This window comes from Rattus norvegicus, chromosome 1 (genome assembly GCF_021556685.1).
Source record: "Rattus norvegicus strain SHRSP/BbbUtx chromosome 1, alternate assembly SHRSP_T2T, whole genome shotgun sequence".
NCBI classification, from domain to species: domain Eukaryota; kingdom Metazoa; phylum Chordata; class Mammalia; order Rodentia; family Muridae; genus Rattus; species Rattus norvegicus.
Genome location: NC_141534.1, coordinates 86,771,429 through 86,794,016, shown reverse-complemented (window position 1 = coordinate 86,794,016; position 22,588 = coordinate 86,771,429). Strand labels below are relative to the sequence as shown.

At 38.1% G+C, this 22,588-nt stretch overlaps 1 protein-coding gene across 3 annotated transcripts in view; it reads left to right on the top strand.

Moving 5' to 3' along the window:
* The first annotated feature begins 7,571 nt into the window (after positions 1-7,571).
* Sult2a1 (sulfotransferase family 2A member 1) overlaps positions 7,572-22,588 on the top strand; it is a 56,954-nt gene continuing 41,937 nt past the window's right edge. For 2 of the 3 annotated variants that reach the window (XM_087623319.1, XM_087623277.1), the window contains exons 1-3: positions 7,572-7,808; positions 8,844-9,052; positions 16,472-16,598. In XM_087623319.1, the coding sequence (XP_087479445.1) occupies positions 7,679-7,808; positions 8,844-9,052; positions 16,472-16,598 (466 nt within the window). In that variant the 5' untranslated portion in view covers positions 7,572-7,678. 3 annotated transcript variants of the gene reach the window in all.

Genomic DNA, 22,588 nt, shown 5'->3' with positions numbered 1-22,588 from the left:
CATGATTCTTTTAATTTAATTTCTGATTCTGCTTATGTAGTTAATGCTGTGCACTCACTTGAAATTACAGGGCCAATTAGGTCGACTAGTACTGTATGTCAAATTCTTTTAGAATTACAAAAATTGATTTGGGCCAGAAAAAATAAGTTTTTCATACAACATATTCGAGCTCATACTAATTTGCCTGGTCCCATGGCCAGTAATAACACCCTGGTGGATCCTAGTACTCATAGAGAATTTATTTTTCATGCAGCTCCAGTTGATCTCGCTAGAGAATTTCATCAAAAGTTTCATGTTCCTGCTTTCACTCTTCAACAAAAATTTAACATCTCTAGAGCTGCAGCTCGTGATGTGGTATTTAGTTGCCAGAATTGTGTTCAGTTTCACCACCCTCCTCAGGTGGGGATTAACCCTCGTGGTCTGCTCCCATTAAGACTTTGGCAGATGGATGTCACGCACATATCTCAATTTGGAAATTTAAAATATGCGCATGTTTCTGTTGATACCTGTTCTGGGATTATACATGCCACTCTGATGACTGGTGAAAAGGCTCATAATGCCATTAGTCATTGCTTAGAGGCGTGGGCAGCCTGGGGAAAGCCTAATAGTCTCAAGACAGACAACGGGCCTGCCTACAATGCAAAGTCCTTTCAGGCATTTTGCCAAACAATGCAGGTCAAACATACTACAGGATTGCCATACAATCCCCAAGGTCAAGGAATTGTGGAAAGAGCACATTGTACTTTAAAAGAGCTCTTACAAAAACAAAAAGGGGGAATTGCCTATGGCAAAACACCAAGAGAACAGTTGTCTTTAGCTCTTTTTACACTAAATTTCTTAATTTTGGACGTGCATGGCCACTCTGCTGCGGATCGCCATGCTGCTACTAAACTTATGACTTATGCAGACGTAAAGTGGAAGGATGTCTTAACTGGTGAATGGTGTGGCCCATATCCCGTAATTTCAAGATCCAGGAAAGCTGTTTGTGTTTTTCCACAGAATCAAGACAATCCAATCTGGGTGCCTGAACGTTTGACTAGCAAACTGCCTCCTGTTCTTCATGAAGATGAGACTACGAACCTGACTATTACTACTGTGAATGGTAATCCAGGTTGATTCACTCACGCTGTGGGCTATTGCCAGATCCTGGCCAGTACTTATGCCAGTTCATAGCAATTCTACTGTCTTGCCAACCTTTTTCTCCACATCCTGTTTGCGTGATGTTCCTTATATAGTGCCAAATGGAGAATCACCCCAACGGTATACTGCCACTAATCTTTCCTTATTACATACATTATGTTTCACTCTTAAAAATTCCTCCCAGACTTGTATATGGCTGCGAAGGACCACATTGGCTAATTGGTTAGATCTTGTGAGCAATAGTGCTATGGGCACTGGAACCATCCTGGCTGCTTTGAGTCAAATTACCCAAGAACCTCTTCAGGCAGTGGAGACACATCAATCAAGAAGTCTGCTAGGTTAAACATTACAACTTTGATTATGATGCATAATTGTAGTTTTCCATCACCCCTGGGGCAAGGCATTCACACACTGGATGACTCCACCTGTCATAGAGTCCTACCTACTTGCCCCTCCATATCAAGTCTTTCCACCTAAATTTACCCCATGTCAGAGTCCATTCCATAGAGCTATACAATTCCTACCAGGATTTGAATTTTCCCCTCCTCTTGGCAATGTACAGTATAATCGGGAAAAAAAATAAGACTGGCAAGCGTAATTTTTGGCCCTGGTATCAATGGGCATTATCAAATGAACAGGGAGCATACACATCTCTAATTCCTTTTGCTCCATTATTAGGTGAAGAATTCACATTGTATAATATTTCAGCCACTAGAGCAAATAACAAAACCAGATTAGTAAAAGTAAAGATTAATGGCCTTTTAGCAAATGATACTGCTGTTGGTGCTTCAGTATGTGTTAGACCACATTTCTTCTTTCTGATAAGCACTAATGTAAGCAATAATGCTTTAAATTGTAATAACTCTGATGTAGTCTGTTATTTAGCTGAATGCTGGGATGGTACCAATGATACCGCAGTGATGGTCAAGATTCCTTCTTTTGTGCCTATCCCTGTGGAAGCAAATCCAGATAATTTTCCCATACTTCATTTACTAAGAACCAAAGGGATTTTGGTATTATGGCAGCTATAATTTCAGCCATTGTACTATCAGCCACTGCAGCAACAGAGCCGCGATTGCTATGACTAATCAAGTACAGACGGCTGAGACTACCAATCAGATTGTGGAAAGAACCACAGTGGCATTAGAGATACAAGAAGAATTTAATGCCCACTTGGCATCTGGCTTTCTATTAGCTAACCAACGAATGGATTTGATTCAAGAACAAATTGAGGCATTATATCATATGACTAGCTGTCCTGTGTTTCCTCCCTTAGAGGCTTATGTATTACTCCTTTGCAAGCTAACCTTTCTCAGTATTCTCAACAGAGCAAAGAAATCTCGAATTATCTGAAAGGAAACTGGTCCATGAAAGCGGAGCAATTATCAAGACAGTTGCTGATGCAGATTGCTGTCCTTAACAACACTAGAATAGAACCCATCACGTTTGGAGATTTCACCTCGTGGATTGCCAATGCTTTCTCCTTTTTAAAAGAATGAGCTGGCATGTTTGCCTGGGGGGCCATTGTCCTCTTGGGATGTGGAGTATGTCTATGGCTTTTTTGCCGTTTACAACGAGAGCATGCCAGACACAAAGCGATTATTTACCAGGCTATGGTTGCCATTGAAAGTGGTGCTTCTCCCAACATATGGCTGGCCTCTTTGAAAAATTAAGAGTTCGCCCTAGATCGTATTTTGTCACTGTCATGTGAAGCCATTGTATCCAGAGACGGGCAAATTTCCTCGGGCTCGGACCAACCTAAGGCAGGAACCCGGTGGCGATAGGGTTTTTCCGACGACGGGTAAGGCCGAGTTTTGGAGAGGAACGACCTAAGACAGGAGCAATGACATGTATTGACATGACACCCTGATCTAGACCAGTCATAGACAGACGTGGCTATGCCCCGTTTGAACATTCGGGCTGGTCAAATGCGCCTCTGCCCAGTTTCTCCCCCAAATTAAACACACACGTATAGCCCAGAACGGTGTGTTACAACGTAAGTCATCTCTAGCCATTGGGGTGCAGTCCTAACTGCAAGAGTGGCTCGCCATGGCCGAGCTAGGCACTCTGTGAGGCATGTCTGATCTCTCTCAGAACGCTACCTTCATCTAATGGTTTCATTTTTTTAATAATACAACAAAGGGGGAGTTGTTGGGAGCGGCTAAAGATGGCACTGACATCTAGTGGTCGTTTGTGGTATGCAACAATTAAGCCATGTCTTCAGCTTCCTTCTGGCATTTTACAAGGCCAAAGATGATAAGCATGTTAATAAGATATCTCTCACTCCACCAATCCCCAGAGGACAAGTTTACAGCCACTGTCTGTTTTGTACTTAAGGCGAGTGCCTTTGTTCCCCGGGGTCCCCAGAATAAACAATGAGGTGTTCCTGCAATAAAGGCTGTTAAAGAAGAATCCAACTGGGTCGTGTCTTCCTTGCTGGTCGAGGTGGGTGCTTCATTATAGCCCTGGTCAAAGTGTAAGTCCAAGTGGAACAGGACGTCCACATCAAAACCAGATACATTCCCACTAATTGAAAAAAAAAGTGGGGAAGAGACTCAAACACCTGTACACTGGCGAAAATTTCTTGAACAAAATGCCAATGGCTTATGCTCTAAGATCAAGATTCGGCAAAAGGGACCTCATAAAATTGCAAAACTTGTGTAATGGAAAAGGCACTCTCATTTGGATAAAACATCAACCAACAGATTGGGGAAAGATTTTTACCAATCATACATCCAACAGATACATTATATCTAATATATAAAAAGAAGTCCAGAAGATACATGTCAGAGAACCTAATAACCCTATTATAAATCATATACACAGATAAACAAAGAATTCTCAGCTAAGAAATATCTATTAGGTGAGAAGTACCTAAAGAAATGTTCAACATCCTTATCAAGGAAATGCAAATCAAAACAACCCTGAGATTTCACCTCACACCAGTGAGAATGGCTACGATCAAAAACTCAGGTGATAGCAAATGCTGGCGAGGATGTGGAGAAAGAGGAACACTCCTCCATTGTTGGTGGGATTGCAGACTGGTACAACCATTCTGGAAATCAGTCTGGAGGTTCCTCCAAAAATTGGACATTGAACTGCCTGAGGATCCAGCTATACCTCTCTTGGGCATATACCCAAAAGATGCCACAACATATAAAAAAGACACATGCTCCATTATGTTCAGAGCAGCCTTATTTATAATAGCCAGAAGCTGGAAAGAACCCAGATGTCCTTCAACAGAGGAATGGATACAGAAAGTGTGGTACATCTACACAATGGAATATTACTCAGCTATCAAAAACAATGACTTTATGAAATTCATAGGCAAATGGTCAGAAATTGAAAATATCATCCTGAGTGAGCTAACCCAATCACAGAAAACCACACATGGTATGCACTCATTGATAAGTGGCTATTAGCCCAAATGCTTGAATTACCCTAGATGCCTAGAACAAATGAAACTCATGATGGATGATCAAAATGTGAATGCTTCACTCCTTCTTTAAAAGGGGAACAAGAATACCCTTGGCAGGGAATAGAGAGGCAAAGATTAAAACAGACACAGAAGGAACACCCATTCAGAGCCTGCCCCACATGTGGCCCATACATATACAGCCATCCAATTAGACAAGATGGATGAAGCAAAGAAGTGCAGGCCGACAGGAGCCGGATGTAGATCTCTCCTGAGAGACACAGCCAGAATACAGCAAATACAGAGGTGAATGCCAGCAGCAAACCACTGAACTGAGAATGGGACCCCCGTTGAAGGAATCAGAGAAAGAACTGGAAGAGCTTGAAGGAGCTTGAGACCCCTTATGAACAACAATGCCAAGTAACCAGTGCTTCCAGGGACTAAGCCACTACCCAAAGACTATACGTGGACTGACCCTGGACTCTGACCTCCTAGGTAGCAATGAATATTCTAGTAAGATCACCAGTGGAAGGGGAAGCCCTTGGTCCTGCTAAGACTGAACCCCCAGTGAACGTGATTGTTGGTGGGAGGGCGGTAATGGGGGGAGGATGGGGAGGGGAACACCCAGAGAGAAGGGGAGGGGGAGGGATTAGGGGATGTTTGCCCGGAAACCAGGAAAGGGAATAACACTCGAAATGTAAATAAGAAATACTCAAGTTAATAAAAAAAAAAACTCAGGTGACAATAGATGATGACCAGGATGTGTAGAAAGAGGATCACTCCTCCATTGTTGGTGGAATTGCAAGCTGGTACAACCACCACTCTGGAAATCTGTTTGAAAGGTCCTCAGAAAACTGAACATCATAGTACCTGAGGACCCAGATGTACCACACCTGGCTTTATACCCAAAAGATGCTCCAACATATAAGAAGACACATAGTTCACTATGCTTATAGCAGCCTTATTTATAATAGGCAGAAGCTAGAAAAGAACCGAGATGCCCTTCAACAGTGTAATTCGTACAGAAAATGTGTACATCTACACAATAGAGTACTACTCACCTATCAAAAACAATGACTTCATGAAATTCATAGGCAAGTGGATGGAACCAGAAAATATCATCCCGAGTGTGGTAACCCAATCACAAAAAATCACACATGGTATATGTATGCTGATAAGTGGATATTACCTCCAAAACTCGAATTATCCCAGATACAATCCATAGTTCACATGAAGCTCAAGAAGAAGGTTGACCAAAGTGCAGGTACTGCAGTCCTTCTTAAAAGGGGGAAGAGAAATATTCATAGGAGGACATGTGGAGACAAAGGTTGGGGCAGAAACTGAAGGAGTGTCCCTCCCTTCAGAGTCTGCCTCACCTTTGGATCTAACCCTTATATATACAGCCTCCAAAACTAGACAATATGGATGAGTCCAAAAAGTACATGCTGACAGCAGCCTGATATAGCTGTCTCCTGATATACTCTGGCTGTTAGCCAGAGTATGCCATAAACAGAGACTAATGCAAGAACAAAACACTGAATTGAGAACAGGGTACCCATTGGAGGAGTTATAGAAAGGATTTAAGAAAATGAAGGGGCTTGAAATCCCATAAGAACAACAATACCAACCAAGCAAATCTCCCAGGGACAATAACACTATCCAAAGAGCACACATGGACTGACCCATTGCTCCAGCTGCATATATACCAGAGGATGGCCTTTTTGGACACGGATGGGAAGAGAAGCCCTTGGTCCTGCCAGGGCTGGACATCCAAACATAGGAGAAAATCATGACAGAAAGATTGGGAGGGAGGTTGGTTGAGGAGTGGGAACACCTTCATATAAGAAGTGTGGCAGGATGGGATTGTGGCTTATGGAAGGGAACCTGGGAAAGGAATAACATTTGAAATGTAAATAATAAATATTAAATTAAAATACAATAAAATATTTGTAAAGAAGGGGGAAGTTATGTCTTATCTTATAAATGTAGGCAACCACCTGGTGCGTGAAGGGCAAATAACAAAGAAGCTTACTGCTATCAGATCCCTAAACCAGTATAATTTCCAGTTCTTTTCTAAATATGTGTTCTTATATGCACAGGTAAATTTGTTTCTCATCCCTTGTTAAAGATTCTTCTTTTAACAGCATATGGGGACTCTTCCATAGATTCACAGTGGGCTAAAATGTAGGTAATAATTGACAGTAAGGTGCCCAACCCTAAGTTGTATGTCTTCAACATGTCATTTAAACCTAGGACTCATGGAAAACATCACAGAAGAGTGTATAGAAATCCTCCAGTGTCCCAAGATTTCTGTTGGTAGAATGTGTCTCTCTTAGATGAGACAGAGAAAATAGACACAGGAACTCTTAACAGTATAGTTATTCAAACAAACCAGCAAAATAGCACTATTAGGCATAACAAGGAGGCCAGGAAAATTCTATAAGTTTATACTTTAGAAGAAGAAATACATCATATCAATGGCTGCTAAGAGATGGAGAATAATCTGTGCCTGAAGTTGAAATCCCACATTAATTTTCCAATTTCAGCCACACTCTTCAACATATAAGAGCAACTGAATGGACTCAGTAGGTTGACTACATATGTGTATATATGTAAAGAGCAAAAATATTGAAGAAGAGATCATAGTGTAAGTAATGAAGGGAGGGCTTTGAGGGAAAGAAGAAAGGCTGCTGATGTACCACGAGTTTCTCAAAAGTAACTACAATTTAAAAAATTGTCATGGAAAGTTTCTGTATGATCTCTGTAACTTTTCTGCACATTTAAAATCATTCTGAGAGCTAAATTGTATTAGAAGACATTTTAAATTATCCTGCAGTTTTATGTCCTATTACTTCTTACTGAGTTTCTGTTTGGGGGTCATGAACTTGGGCTCACAAATGCTGCAGAATATTCTTTGTGTGAGTTGAAATTGCTCAATACAATAACCTTTGACTGTGTGTTACAATATTTATTTATTCCTATCAGTAGTTAGTTTCACAACAGACTAGAGAATGCTAATGATTTTTTTAACTCCAATATAAATCTTACCTCTCAGCATTTGCTATAAGTTGAACAGTGGGCAAGGGCTGGAATCCTAACAGCATCTACACAAAGCTATTTATAATGCCAGACTATACTTGGTTTGAAGGAATACCTTTTCATGCCTTTGGGATTTCAAAAGAAACTTTGCAAAATGTTTGTAATAAGTTTGTGGTGAAAGAAGATTTGATTTTATTGGCTTATCCCAAGTCAGGTAAGGACTGTCAGTAAGACTGATTCTGAATTGTATAAGGGAGGTTAGGGCTTTGGACCTCATTTATTTTGGGTGAGGAGTGGAGTGCTCTAAATATCCAATGTTTAATAAAGTTTGTGGGAAGGAGATTTGTGCATGTTCCACACAGAGAAAGACTTTACATATGACCTATGTGAGGAAAGGTGATCAGCTATGGCACTAGAACAATGAGAGTATACACTGAGTCAGAATCTCAAATTTGTCTTTATTTGTGGTGAAGAGATAGAAGAAGAGGGAGAGTGATGAGAATAAAGAGAAGAAAGAGCATCAAGAGATAAAGGGCTGTATATGAGGATATGTGGAGGAGAGGAAAGTGCCATGTAGAATTAACATGGACCTTGTCCAGGAACTGGAGTCTAAAAAACTCAAGCAATCAAAAAGTGGCATTATGATGATTTGGGTAACAGATGTTTGCACTGTGGAATAAGCACAGAACTTGGGTAAGTATTAGACTGCTGACATTGAAATCACAATGACACAGAAAATCTAAAAACAGTGGGAATCCAGGAAAGGACAACCAGACAATAACAAATGAACACATAAACCCAAATGTAACTGTGTGGTAAATATACATGAGGGAATTAATTCACCTAAAAAGAAGTACTGAGTCATACACTGGAGCATTGTTGCATTTCAATGGCAATGAATTAAATCAGAAAAGTAGTCTTAGAGGACAGATGCTATGACTTCATCACTGTGAAATATCTGGAAAAGTCAAATTCACTCCACAAGAATATAGAATGATGGTAGCCCAGAGCTGGAGGAGATAGTCCATTGCCAGTTTGGTGTTTAGTGTGTATAGGGTCTCAGTTTTGTAAAATGAAGTCTTGAAATTAATGTTGAGTGAATATACTTTGTACTTACACAATGTGAACATTGTGAACACTAGTCTATGTGCTTGAAAGTGGGCAACACTTTAAATTTTATGGGTATATATTCTACTTGAGGCTTTTTTGCAAGTACTGTTGAAATGAGTGACTCTTTCTTTTTATTCAGGAACGAACTGGCTGATTGAAATTGTCTGCTTGATTCAGACCAAGGGAGATCCCAAGTGGATCCAATCTGTGACCATCTGGGATCGCTCACCCTGGATAGAGACTGATGTAGGATATGATATATTAATCAAAAAGAAAGGACCACGACTCATGACCTCCCATCTTCCCATGCATCTTTTCTCCAAGTCTCTCTTCAGTTCCAAGGCCAAGGTCAGTGTCCAATGGTTGAGATTTTCTTTCACTCACATTCTTTGAACTTATTTTATCCTGACAGAATTTGAAGCTCTTACAGAAGTATGAAGGTGGGATTCTCATGCACTAGGTGATGCTGATGTTTCTCCACATCAGACTACATTAGAGTATCAAGATGTGGACCACTACATGTGATCTTGGGTAGTTTTAAGAAAGAAAGTGAAATATCACACTAGAAGATTCAGAAAATACATATATAAGACAAGTAGTGTTCAAACTTTAGTGTACAGTGCAATATTACTGTATTGTCATCAAAGTCAATGAACCAGTTATACCATATACCCCAAGTTCTGTGTCGGTAAATCACTGAAGACACAGTTGTTCATAGGGGAAGCAGCCTGACAAAGCATCAATTTTCAAAGATCAGTTGTACACAGAATGTCATGCTATGTCTATCTGCCTACTGAGATTAGTAGCCACAGGAATCTCCCATGAAACTGAATGAGAATAACTACAAGGAATCACACATATCCACATTCTAATCTATCATAGCTCCTAGTTAGTAAGAAAGATTTTTCTGTAAGTCCCTCTGCCATAGAATCTATAAATAGTTTTGCTGAAACTACATAGACAAACTTAGAATTATCTCTCTAAAATATGATAATGGATTTGTGACCATTCAAATATATGCATTTATCTTATCTGGATTTGGTAAAATTTTTGGCTAGGGAATTGAGCTTAAATTATGAAGAATAATTATTTTAATTTATTTCTTTTATGTTTAAAATATAATAATGAAATATAGTTATATACATCATTTCCCATTTCCCCCTTCTTCTCCCAAAAACACTGACATATTCCCTCCTTTCTATCTTTCTAATATTTGTTTTTTAATTAATTCAGGTTGCATATGCACACACACACACATTCACATACACACCACACACACATATGTATAAATGGATATAGATAAATACACACACATATATATGGATAGAGATAGATACACACACACACACACACACACACACACACACACATATATATATATATATATATATATATATGGATATAGATAGATTCACACACGTACATAAACATATACATATGCATATATATTCCTAAATATATTCCTTTATTTATATATTCCTACATTGATATATATCTTCATTTCTTTTTTCCCTTTTCTTTTATTGGATATCTTCTTCATTTACATCTCAAATGTTATCCCTTTTGCTGATTTCTACTCTGGAAAACCCACTCCCATCACCCCTCCCTCTGCCTCTATGATAGTGCTCTTCCACCCACCCATAAGGTCCCTCCCTCCCTGTCCTAATATTCCACTATACTGGAGCATTGAGCATTCAACAAACCAAGGGCCTCTTCTTCCACTTATGCCCTCCCTACAATGACATCCTCTGCTACATATGTGGCTGGAATCATGGGTAGCTCCACATGTACTCTCTGGTGGTTTAGTCCGTGGGATCTCTGACCTGTCTGGATGACTGATATTGTTGTTCTTCCTATATGATTGTCAATCCTTTCAGCTCCTTCAGTCCTTTCTCTAACTTCTCTACTGGGGACTGTATTCTCATTCCAAAGGTTTGTTTTAAGCATCTGCTTCTTTATTTGTCAGGCTCTGGCAGAGCCTCTGAGGAGACAGCTATATCAGGCTCCTGTCAGCATGCACTTCTTGGCATCCACAATACTGTCTGGGTTTCGTGACTGTATAGGGGATGGATCCCAATGTGGGTAGTCTCTGGATAAACTTTCTTTCAGTCTATGTTCCACATGTCCTCCAGTGAGTATTTTGTTCCCACTTTGAAGAAGGACTGAAGCATCCAGATTTTGGTCTTCCTTCTTCTTGAGCTTCATGTGGTCGTGGTGAATTGTATCTTGGGTATTCTGAACTTTGGGGCTAATATCCACTTATCAGTGAGTTCATATCATGTGCAGATGTGCGTGTTTTTTTTTTGTGATTGAGTTATCTCACTCAGGATGATATTTTCTAGTTCAAACCATTAGCTTGTGAATTTCACTGTATTTAATAGCTGAGTAGTACACCATAGTTTCAATGTACCACATTTTCTGTATCCATTCCTCTGTCGTAGAGCATCTGAGTTGTTTCCAGAAGACTGGGTCAATTTGGTTTCTTCTATATGCTGACCTCCTCCAGTTGAAGCAGCACCACCCTCTGGTGGAAATGTTTTCTTTTCCCTACTGGATGTTTCTAACTCCTTGTGAAGTATCAGGTGGCCGTAGGTGTGTGGGTTCATTTCCGCCTCTTCAATTCTATTACATTTATCTACCTGACTGTCTCTGTACCCATACCATGCAGGTTTTATCACTATTTCTCTCTAATACAACTTGAAGTTAGGGATTGTGATTCCTGAAGAAGGTATTTTATTGTTCAGAATAGTTTCTGTTGTCCTTTTTGTTTGTTTGTTTGTTTGTTTGTTTGTTTTGTTTTGTTTTGTTTTGTTTTTTTGTTTTTTGTTATTCCAAATGAATGGGCAAATTGCTCTTTCTAACTTTGTGAAGAATTGAGTTGGGATTTTGGGGGAGATTTCACTGAATCTGTAGATTGCTTTTGACAAGATGGCCATTTTTAAAATATTAATCCTGCCGATCAATTAACATGGGTGATTTCCTATCTCTTGAGGTTTTCTTTAATTTCTTTCTTCAAAGATTTGAAATTCTTGTCATAAAGATCTTTCCCTTGCTTGGTTGGAATCACACCACAGTTTTTATATTATTTGTGACTATTGTGAATGGTGTTGTTTCCCTAATTTCTTTCTCAACCTGTTATACTTTGAGTAGAAGATGGCCACTGTCTTGCTTGAGTTAAGTTTGTATTCAGACACTCTGCTGAAGTTGTTTATCAGCTTTAGTTTTGTGGAATTTTTGGGGTTACTTAAGTATACTATCATATAGGTTTGGGGATTTAGCTCAGTGGTAGAGCACTTGCCTAGCAAACGCAAGGCCCTGGTTTCGGTCCCCAGCTCTGAAAAAAAGAAAAGAAAAGAAAAAAAAGTATACTATCATATAATCTGCACATAGTGATATTTTCACTTCTTCCTTTCAAATTTGTATCCCTTTTACCCCTTTTTTTGACGTTTAATTGTTCTGGCTAGGACTTCAGGTACAATAATAACTATGTAGGGAGAGAATGGGCAGCCTTGTCTAGGTCTGATTTTAGTGGGATTGTTTCAAGTTTCTCTCCATTTAGTTTGAGGTTTGCTACTAGTTTGCTACTAGTTTTACTTTTACTATGTTTATGCATAGGCCTTGAATATGCAATCTTTCCAAACCTTTTACTATGAAGGGTTGTGGATTTTGGTCAAATGCTTTCTCCACATCAAATAAGATGATCGTATGTTTTTTCCTTGAATTCACTTATATAATAGATTATGTTGATGTATTTCTGTATATTGAACCATCCCTGCATTCCTAGGCTGAAGCCTGCTTGATCATGTTGAATGATCATTTTGATGTCTAATCGGAATCAGATTTCTAGAATTTTATTGAGTATTTTTGCATTGATATTCATATGGAAAATTGGTCTGAAGTTCGCTTTTTTTGATAGGGTTTGTATGGTTTAGATATAAGTGATATTATGGCTTTATAGAAAAACTTGATTAGTGCTCCTTCTGTTTCTATATTGTGGAATACTTTGAAGAGTATTGGTGTTAGGTCTTCATTGACAATCTGGTAGAATTCTACATTAAAACCTTCTGGTCCTGGGTTTTATTTCATTGGAAGACTTTTAATGATTTATTTTATTTCTTTAGGCTTATGGAACTGTTTAGGTGGTTTATCTGATCCTGATTTAATTTTAGTATTTGGTATTTGTGTAGAAACTTGTCCATTTCATCCAGATTATTTGTTTTTTTTAAGTATAGGCCTATGTAGTAGTATCTGATGATATTTTAATTCCCTCAGTTTTTTTGTTATGTCTATAATTTCATTTCTGATTTTGTTAATTTAGATACTTTTCTCTCTGCCTTCTGTTAATCTCGCTTAGGGTTTATCTATCTTGTTGATTTTCTTAGAGTACTATCTCCTGGTTTTGTTGCTTCTTTGTATATATCTTTCAAAATCTACTTGGCTGATTTCATCCTTGAGTTTGAATATTCCTTCATTGTATTATTTCCACTTAGGTGTATTTGCTTCTTTTTGTCCTAGAGCTTTAATGTGTGCTGTTAGGTTGTTAGTGTATGGTCTGTCCAGGTTTTTTGTTGTTTGTTTGTTTTTGTTTTTTGGCACTGAGGGCTTTGAGTTTTCTTCTTAGCACTGTTTTCATTGTGTCTCAGAATTTTCGGTTTGTTGTGCCTTCAATTGCTTGTAATTCTAAATAGTCTTGAATTTAGTTCTTCCTTGACCAAATTATCATTGAATAGTGCACTGTCCAGCTTTCATGTATATATGGGCTTTCTGTTGTTTTTCTTGTGGTTGAAGTCTACCCTTGGACATGGTTATCTGTTAGGATGCATGGGATTATTTCAAACTCCTTGTATCTGTTGAGGCTCCCTTTGTGAGCAGGTGTATTTTCAATTTTGAAGAAGGTAATATGAGGTGCAAAGATGGTATATTCTTTTGTTTTAGTATGAAATATTCTATAAATATTTGTTAAATTCATTTGGTTCATAACTTCTTTTAGTCTCTCTGTGTCTCAGTTTAGATTCTGTTTGCATAATCTGTCCATTAATGAAAGTGGGGTATAGAAATATCCCACTATTATTGTGTAAGGTGTAATGTGTGGTTTGAGCTTTAGTAAGGTTTCTTTTATGAATGTAGATGTCCTTGCATTTGGAGCTTAGATATTCAGTATTGAGAGATCATCTGGGTAGATTTTTTTCTTTGACAAGTATGAACTTTCTTATCTTTTTTTAAAATAACTTTTGGTTGAAAGTCGATTTTATTTGATTTTGGAATGTCTACCTCAGCTTCTTCCCTGTGACCATTTGCTTGAAAAAAATTCAGTCTTTTAATTTGAGGTAGTGTCTGTTATTGTCACTGAGGTCTGTTACATATATGCAGCACAATGCTGGTTCATTTTGACCTGTCTTGTGAGTCTATGTCTTTTTTATTGAGGAATTTAGTCCTTTGATGTTAAACTATATTAAGGAAAAGTGTTGCTTCTGGTTATTTTTGTTGTTAGAGGTGGAAATATGCTTGTGTGGCTATCTTATTTGTGTTTGTTGAAAGAAGGTTACTTTTTTGCTTTTTCTAAGGTGTAGTTTCCCTCCTTGTGTTGGATTTTCCATCTCTTATCCATTGTAGTAATTCATTTGTGGAAAGATTTTGTATAAGTCTGTTTTTGTCATTGAATACTTTGTTTTCTCTGTCTATGTTAATTGAGAGTTTTGCTAGATATAGTAGCAAATATTTTTGCTGATATTTTTGTTCTCTTAGGGTTTGAATGAACTATGATCAGGATCTTCTGGCTTTTAAAACCTCTTTGGAGCAATCTGGTATAATTCTGATAGGTCTGCCTTTATATGTCACTTGAATTTTTCCTTACTATTTTTAATATTCTTCATTTTGTGCATTTTGTGTTTTTATTATTATGTGACAGAAGGAGTTTCTTTTCTATTCCAATCTTTCTGGAGTTTTGTATACTTCTTTTATGTTCATGGGTACCTCTTTCTTCAGGTTAGGGAATTTTTCCTCTTTAATTTTGTTGAAAATATTTACTGGACCTATAAGTTGGGAATCTTCACTCTCTTCTATATCTATTATACTTAGGTTTGGTTTTCTCATTTTGTCTTGGATTTCATGGATGTTTTGGTTTATGAGGGTTTTTTGCATTTTTTCATTTTCTTTGACTGTTATTCCACTGTTTTCTATGGTATCTTCTGCACCTGAGATTCTCCCTTCTATCTCTTGTATTCTGTTGGTGAGGCTTGCTGATCTCTTGTCTCCTGATTTCTTTCCTATGTTTTCTATCTCCAGGGTTGTTTTTCTTTGTGATTTCCTTATTGTTTCTATTCTCAGTTTTAGATCCTAGATTGTTTTGTTCAATCCATTCACCTTTTTTTTTTGCTTTTGTGTTCTTCTAATTATTATAGGGATTTTTGTGTTTCCTCTTTAATGACTTTTACCTGCTTTGTTTACCTGTGTTCTCCTGCATTTCTCTAAAGGAATTAATTATACCCTTCTTAAAGTACCTTATCATCCTCATGAGATAAGATTTTAAATCTGAATCTTGCTTTTCTGTTGTGATGATGCATCCAGGACTTGCTGTAATGGGAGTTCTCAGTTCTGATGATGCCAGGTACCCTTGGTTTCTGCTGCTTATATTCTTGTGATTGCCTCTCACTATCTGCTTACTTTTAGTGCTACCTGCTGTTTCTGTCTCTGACTTAAGCTTGTCCCTCTTGTGATCCTGGTTGTTTCAGAACTCCTCAGAATCCAGCTGTCTCTATGATGTTGTGATCCTGTAGTCCTGTGATCCTGACATCCTGGGTGTTTTCAGAGTTCCTGGTATTCAAGCTGCCTCAGAGATCCTGAAATCCTGATGTGACAAAGGTCCTGAGGTCTTGTTGTGTTAGAGCTCCTGGGAGTCAAGCTTTCTCTGAATGATGTAAATGCATGAATGAGTAAAGACTCAGAGCCCTAGTTTAATTCCTGGCACAGGTGCAAGCAAGAAGGAACCTGTGTCTCTGGCTGGGCAGCATTTATATTTCCCTGGTTCCTGCGGGGGTCCCAATTTTGCAGGTTGTTGAGAAATTTGTTGTCACCTCAACTGTGACCTTGAGTGTGTCAAAACTCTAGTGTTCCTGGGTGTGTCTGATCTCATTGAAGTCAAGTTTTCTCTGTGATCCTGTGTTCCTGGGCATTTCAGATCACCTGGGCATTGAACGTCCTTTGGGTTTTGTAGGAGTTGGTACAGAGCCAGCACTCCAGGTATGCTCTGGGTGCAGGTTAAAACTGGAAGGAGACTCTGCTCCTCGTCAATCAGAGATTCTTGCATCCCTGGTATGCATCCCTATGTACATATCTGTAATATACATATATGCATATATATGCAAAATTTTAAAATAAATAATTAATATATTTTTAAATAAATGTATATATTCCTAAATCTTCTCAGACAGTATAATGTCACTTGTATGTATATTACAAGGGCTGGGCATTTGTTGTTGGACAACCAATTATTACCTTAACTTTACAACTGTTCAATCAGTCTGGTTTAGGGTTTTGTTTACATTGTTAATAAACTAGTCATTTGTTGTTCCATTTTTACAAATCAAATAAAATTAGAAAAAGGGAATTATAATTATAGATTGTTTTCACTCATGTATATGTTTTGTCCATATAAAAGGAATAAATGTTTTTAGAAACCCATGGATAGTTGACTGACGTTTCATAGAAATTATGCCAGTTAAATATGAGCAATGATTATTGACCTTCACTTGTGTATTTCCATTTAAGGTGATCTATCTCATCAGAAATCCCAGAGATGTTCTTGTTTCTGGTTATTATTTCTGGGGTAATTCAACTCTTGTGAAGAAGCCAGACTCACTGGGAACTTATGTTGAATGGTTCCTCAAAGGAAATGGTGAGTATTCTGTGAAATATAGGAGATGAGGGAAACTCAGAGACATTTGCTTCATTAATTAATTAATTTATTCATATTATATCCCAATATCCAGTACACCTCTCTTCTCAATGCCCAACAGCTCCTTTTCCCATCTTTCTCTATTCTGAGAAGATGTAGGAGCACCCAGGCTATCTTCTCATCATTGCACATCAATATCTGCAGCACTAGATACATCCTCTCCCACTGAGGCCCAACAAGGTGGCCCAGTTAGGAAAATGAGTTCTACAGACAAGAAACAGATTCAGGGACAGACATGGCTCCAGTTTTTGAGGGACCTGTGTGAAGATCAACCAGATATATGTGTAAAGGTCCCCTAGGTCTAGCTCATGCAACCATTTTTGGTTCGTGTTTCAGTCTCTGATAGTGCCCAAAGGTCCAACATAGTTGACTCTTTTGATCTTCCTCTGGAGTTCTTATTCTCTTTGCATCCCTCACTCCTTTCCCCAACTCTCCCACAAGACTCCCAAAGCTCTATCTAATGTTTGGCTGTGGATTTGTATATGTGTTTTAGTTAGCTGCTAGGTGGGGTTTCTCAGAGTACAGTTATTCTAGACACCTGCCTGCAGGCATATCAGAGCATTTAATAGTTCCAGCGATTATTTATGCCTATGGTGTATCTCAATTGTCATCAGTCATTGATTGAAATTCTCCCTGTCTCTGCAACAACTCTGTTCGTGCACATCTTGTAGGCAGGGCACATTTGGGGCCAAAGTTTTGTGAGTGGATTGCTATTTTTATCCCTGCACTGGAAGTCCTACCTGGCTACAGGGATCAGCAATTCAGGTTCCATAACCGAACTGTTAAGAGTCAGCCCTCAGATAGAGTCACCCTTATTGCTTAGGTTGGCCTTGATCTGTCTATATAGCCAGGGATGACCTTAAACCCTGGTTCTTCTTTCTGCTACCTCTTGATTTCTAGCACTATATGCATCTACTGTATACACTATTTATTTGCTACTGGGGCTCAAAGCCCAAATTTCATGTGTGTTACCTAACAGGCCTACATCTCTAGCCTATTAGTATCTTATGTAGGCTCCTTTTTATCTGTACATTCAACCACCCTGTAGGCCCAAGGCTCATCATCATTTCAAATCTTTCTGTTCTCACACACCACCAAAGAAAAGGGCACAGCCTCAGCTTACCCCATGACATATCATTTAGCACCATTTGGCTTAACTTGTCTTTCCAGATCTAACTTAGATAATGACATTAGTCATCATCTGAATAAGAAATTCTCTACATAGTCTCCCATATTTGAGCACTTGGTTCCCAGTTGTGGTACTTTTATGGATAGTTTATGAGGCACGGCCTTGTTGGAGGAAATATTTCATTCCAGGTGGGCTTTGAGAGGTTCAACCCTTAAGTTACTTCTGGTGAACTCCTTCACTTCTTGCTTTGTAGTTGAGGCAATGAAATCCCAGCATCCTGTTCCTATAGCTCTACCTGCAATAAGCAAGCTCTCTCTTCCTTTTTTAAATTTATTTTTGTGGCATATTTATATTTACATTTCAAATGTTATTCCCTTTTCTGGTTTCCACTCCAGAAACCCACAATCTCCCCTTGCTTCTATTAGGATGATCTCCCACCCACTTTCCCAGTCCCTCCCACCTCCCTGCCTTGACATTCCCCTACATTGGGGCATCAAGCCTTGAAAGGACCAAGGACCTCTCCTCTCATTGATACCTGACAAGGCCATCCTCTGCTACATATGTGGCTGGTATCTTGGGTCTACCCATTTGTATGTGTGGGATGGTGGTTTAGTCCCTAGAAGTTCTGTGGTTCTGGTTGGTTGATATTGATCATCTTATGGGGTTGTAACCCCCTTTAGCATCTTCAGTTCTTTCTCTGACTCCTCCATTGGGTACCCTGTTCTTAGTTAAACAGTTCACTGTGAGCATCTGCCTCTGAATTTGTCAGGCAACCCCTCTCTTCCTTAAGTTGTCTTGTTCATGGTGTTGTATCACAGCAACAAAAAAATAACAAATGTTATTTTCTTCCTCCTGTGTCTCTCATGTGTGTATTTTCTTGGTCATTTTTAGAATGGCTTCTTATCATTCTTATACATTAGCTTGACCATCCACCATTTTGTTAAAATGCATCTTTCTAAATATTGCAAACCCTAATTTCTTTTGTCTCAAAATTACTTTCAGAGGTGGGGAAGAGGATTCTTTATACTTTGATTTTATTAAAAATTCTACTGACATATATAAATTATATCTAAAAAAGGTTATATTATTGATATTTCCATTCATGTGTGCAGGTATTTTGATAGCATTAGCCCACTTATCTTTTTTGTCTTTTTCCCATTTTTGCTGATCCTTTTTCTTTTCCAAACTAGCTCTACTTTCCACTTTTATATTCCTTTTCTTCATGTGTGTTTTTGACCCAGTGAGTTTCCTTAGGATTGTTTACTGGAGCCAAGGCAAGGAGTCATTTGCAGGAACATGGATATCTTACCGGTACCTTATCTACTGAAAAACAATCTTCCTCTAACAGCAACCAGTAATGTCCTATAGATGCTGAGAAGAGGGAGGTCTCATGATCCCTGATCCTAGATACTGCCTCTATATCCCCAAGAAATGTGTAGGGATTTGGGAGCACCTCCTATCTCCTTGATAGAATATTGAAAGGCCTAGTTTTTTGGAGGTCTTGAGCAGTAATCACAACTGCTATGAGTTCAAGAGTGCTGTGACCATGTCATATTTAGAAGACAATATTCTACATGATTCTACTCCATCTTTATGCTCTTACATCATTCTCCTGCCTTCTTACTTGATGTTTTCTTAGTCTTTATTGCGGGGTATACATGTTTTATTTATGGTGAGCACTAAAGGGCACTTATTCTTAGCACTTTGGCTAGTTTTGATTCTCTGAAATTACCCATGCCTACTGCAAGAAACATCATTCGATCAAACTGACAGTAGAGATATAAGCAACAAAAGGCATGGCTATATAGAAGATAATTTGATGTTCACATCATGTTCATTTATATGAATAAGAATGACAGCTACAACACTATAGTCTATTTCCTCCACAAAGTGGATGTTTGACCATGTAGACTAGTTATAAACTCTTCTCAATCGCAATCAGGAAATGACTGTTTACCCCATAACACAATAGACATTATTGATCAGTGAGCATGTCTTACAAGGCTGGTTGAAGTATAGGTCACAGTGTCCAAAGCTGAGTAATTGTTGAGGACAATTGTTGCTGTAAAATTATGTAAAATCAAATACTGTCTTTTATGTTGACTAGATCAAGCACTGCAGTGTCCCAAAATATCAGATAGATATCGTAATTTCAGTCAGGAAACCATCTACCTGCCCTGCTCCATCCCATTACACATTTCCAAAGTCCTTCCTCTGAGCCTGTCAATAGTATCTCTACCCATCTAGTTCCCAAGGCAGGCTTCATCATGCCAGAAATATGCATCCCAACTGTGTGGCAGCCCAGTGTCTCTGTTGCCAGACACTTTCCCAAACTCAAATCACCACAAGAAAGAACAGACAATACAATAACCTCTGCTCCAATTAATAAGATATAGTTGCCCACTTAAACATGCAAAGCCCTATATATATCCATCCCTTAAGAACATTCATAACAACTTGTAAAAGTAGAGTGGAATCTTAACATCTGCTTCCATGTTAATTGGCAGTTTTCTACCTTCCTGTTCCAGTCTCCTCTTCTTCCCTCAAACTTTTCTCCTGCTCATCCTTCCTTCTCATCCAATGACAGGCCTCATTCAATCTTGTACTTACCTTCACCTGTGTAATGACATCATACTACATTTCACCCTTCTTGTCTAATTAAAAAAAAACCTTTCTCTCCAATATAAGCTGAGTACAAGTATTATTGTTTTGTAATTAAAAGCATAAAATATATCTAATACCGAGTTCAATACTGTATCAGTTAAACAGAACATTTAGTTATCCATTACATCTAAAGAGAGGCTCAAAATCTATGTTATATCCTGGCTAGTTTGTATACTATCTGATAACTTTCTAATAAAATATGTATTTTCAGAATTAAATAGCATGATAAACTATGAGACTTTAATCAGTCTTCAACCCCATCAGACATCTGAGAATGACCAAATATCTATAGACATAGTAAGCCTAAAATGGCTTCTAGAACTGAGAGGTTGTAGAGACAAAACTCCACTAGCACAGTCCTCTGTAAGTATCATGTGAATGCAAGTCTTCAGCTTTCTGGCCGAAAAACAACTGACAGACTCTTGACATGCAGAAACATCGAGGGGCTGACAATTGTAGCTTTGTAGAGATTATCAGTCACCAAGTATTCTGCATAAGGTGTCCCATTTTGGACTGTATTAGTCTGCAGATGAAACAGACGGTTTCTGTCCAGTGGTTGCCTAGCCACAAAGCATTGTCTCACCTGGAGGTTGAGATGCTCAATTTCTTCATTAAATCTGCCAAAGGACAAATCTTAGGGGAAAATATGTCTCAACAAAAGATGAATAACTTTAAATCTCATATTTTGTGGATTTCTGACATTTTCAAAAACCATCTATCTATATAATGTAATCTGGAATGTTTTCCATTAATTATCTTATTATCTTCAATGTATTCTAACATATTTAGAGCCATGAATTTGCTCTTCGGCCCATATCTCACATGTGTAATCAATTCAGAAATTTGTAATGGCATCAATAGAAGGACTGGCTCTAAACCTTTTACTTTTAAAAATTTTTAACTAATAAATTCTATAGCAAAGTAAAGATAGGATTTTAACTTAGTTATTAAATGAGAGTATGACTGTACAACTCAAACTATGTAATTCCTCCTTGTTAAATTACAACTATTTCTAAATTCCTCATAAAAACAACTTTAGAATAACCACTTTCAGTTCCCAAAAATTCCAGAGAATTGGAGCAATGACTCTTCAATAATTTTTCAAGCTGTACATTGATTGGCATTGAGATATCCTTGTGGGTAGGTGGTAGGAAGAAGTAAGCAAATGTTGTAATCAGATGTGTGTCTTAACTGGATGAATGTGAAAGTCCTTGAGACCAGGAATCCAAGTAGGTACATACTGTAGAAGATAATTCTCAAGACAGAAGTTTAGAAAAGAGATATCTTTTGTTTGATTCTCCTGTATCTAGTTTTTCATGATGTCTCCCTCTCTCAGATCTGATCAGTATGGCTCTGTTAGGTTTCCGGAGCCTAATCACACTTTTTAAAAACACAAAACCAAAACTGTTCCCCCAGATTACTGTGCTCCTTAGTCTATTCCAGGAAAGTATGTATCTTTCACTTTCTTCCAGAATAATAGTATAACCACAAAACTCAAAGTCACACCCATTATGAAGATTAAAGACTTTTTTAAAAGGAAGTAAAGTAAACAATAGTGTATTAGCCTCATAGGTCTTTTTTTTCTTTGTAATCTGTCACATCAGGAAATTATCCCAAAATTCATATGGAGCACATGTTAAGAGAATCTATTGTGGTAAGTATCAAGAATAACCACAAACCTTCGCTAGTTGGCATCAACGAGTGATATGGCCGTTAGTTTCATAATTCATAAAACAAATTATACACCTTCTATCAATTCCCATATCAATAATCAACTTATTACACCAGAACATTTGCCCCAAATATATCGATCTCTCAAGCTCTCTACCTGGAGCCTCAGATTTTTATTTAACCCTAATACCTTTTAAATATCACAATTCTCTACTTGAAGTCAGTGACTAATTTTTCCCTATCTAAGATCAGAACTCCAGATGAAAATCCCAATGAGATTTGGGTAATCTCTGTACTCTCCTTAAAACAAACTGAATCACATTCTAATAATACCTGTCATTAAGACATAGCTTGTCTAACTAGGATTTCAACCCAAAATTCCTGAGGAGAGACATTAGAAGGTATATGAGTATGCTGAAAGACTTTCTTTAAAAAGTAGCTTTTATCTCTAACTCTTTGAGCTGTA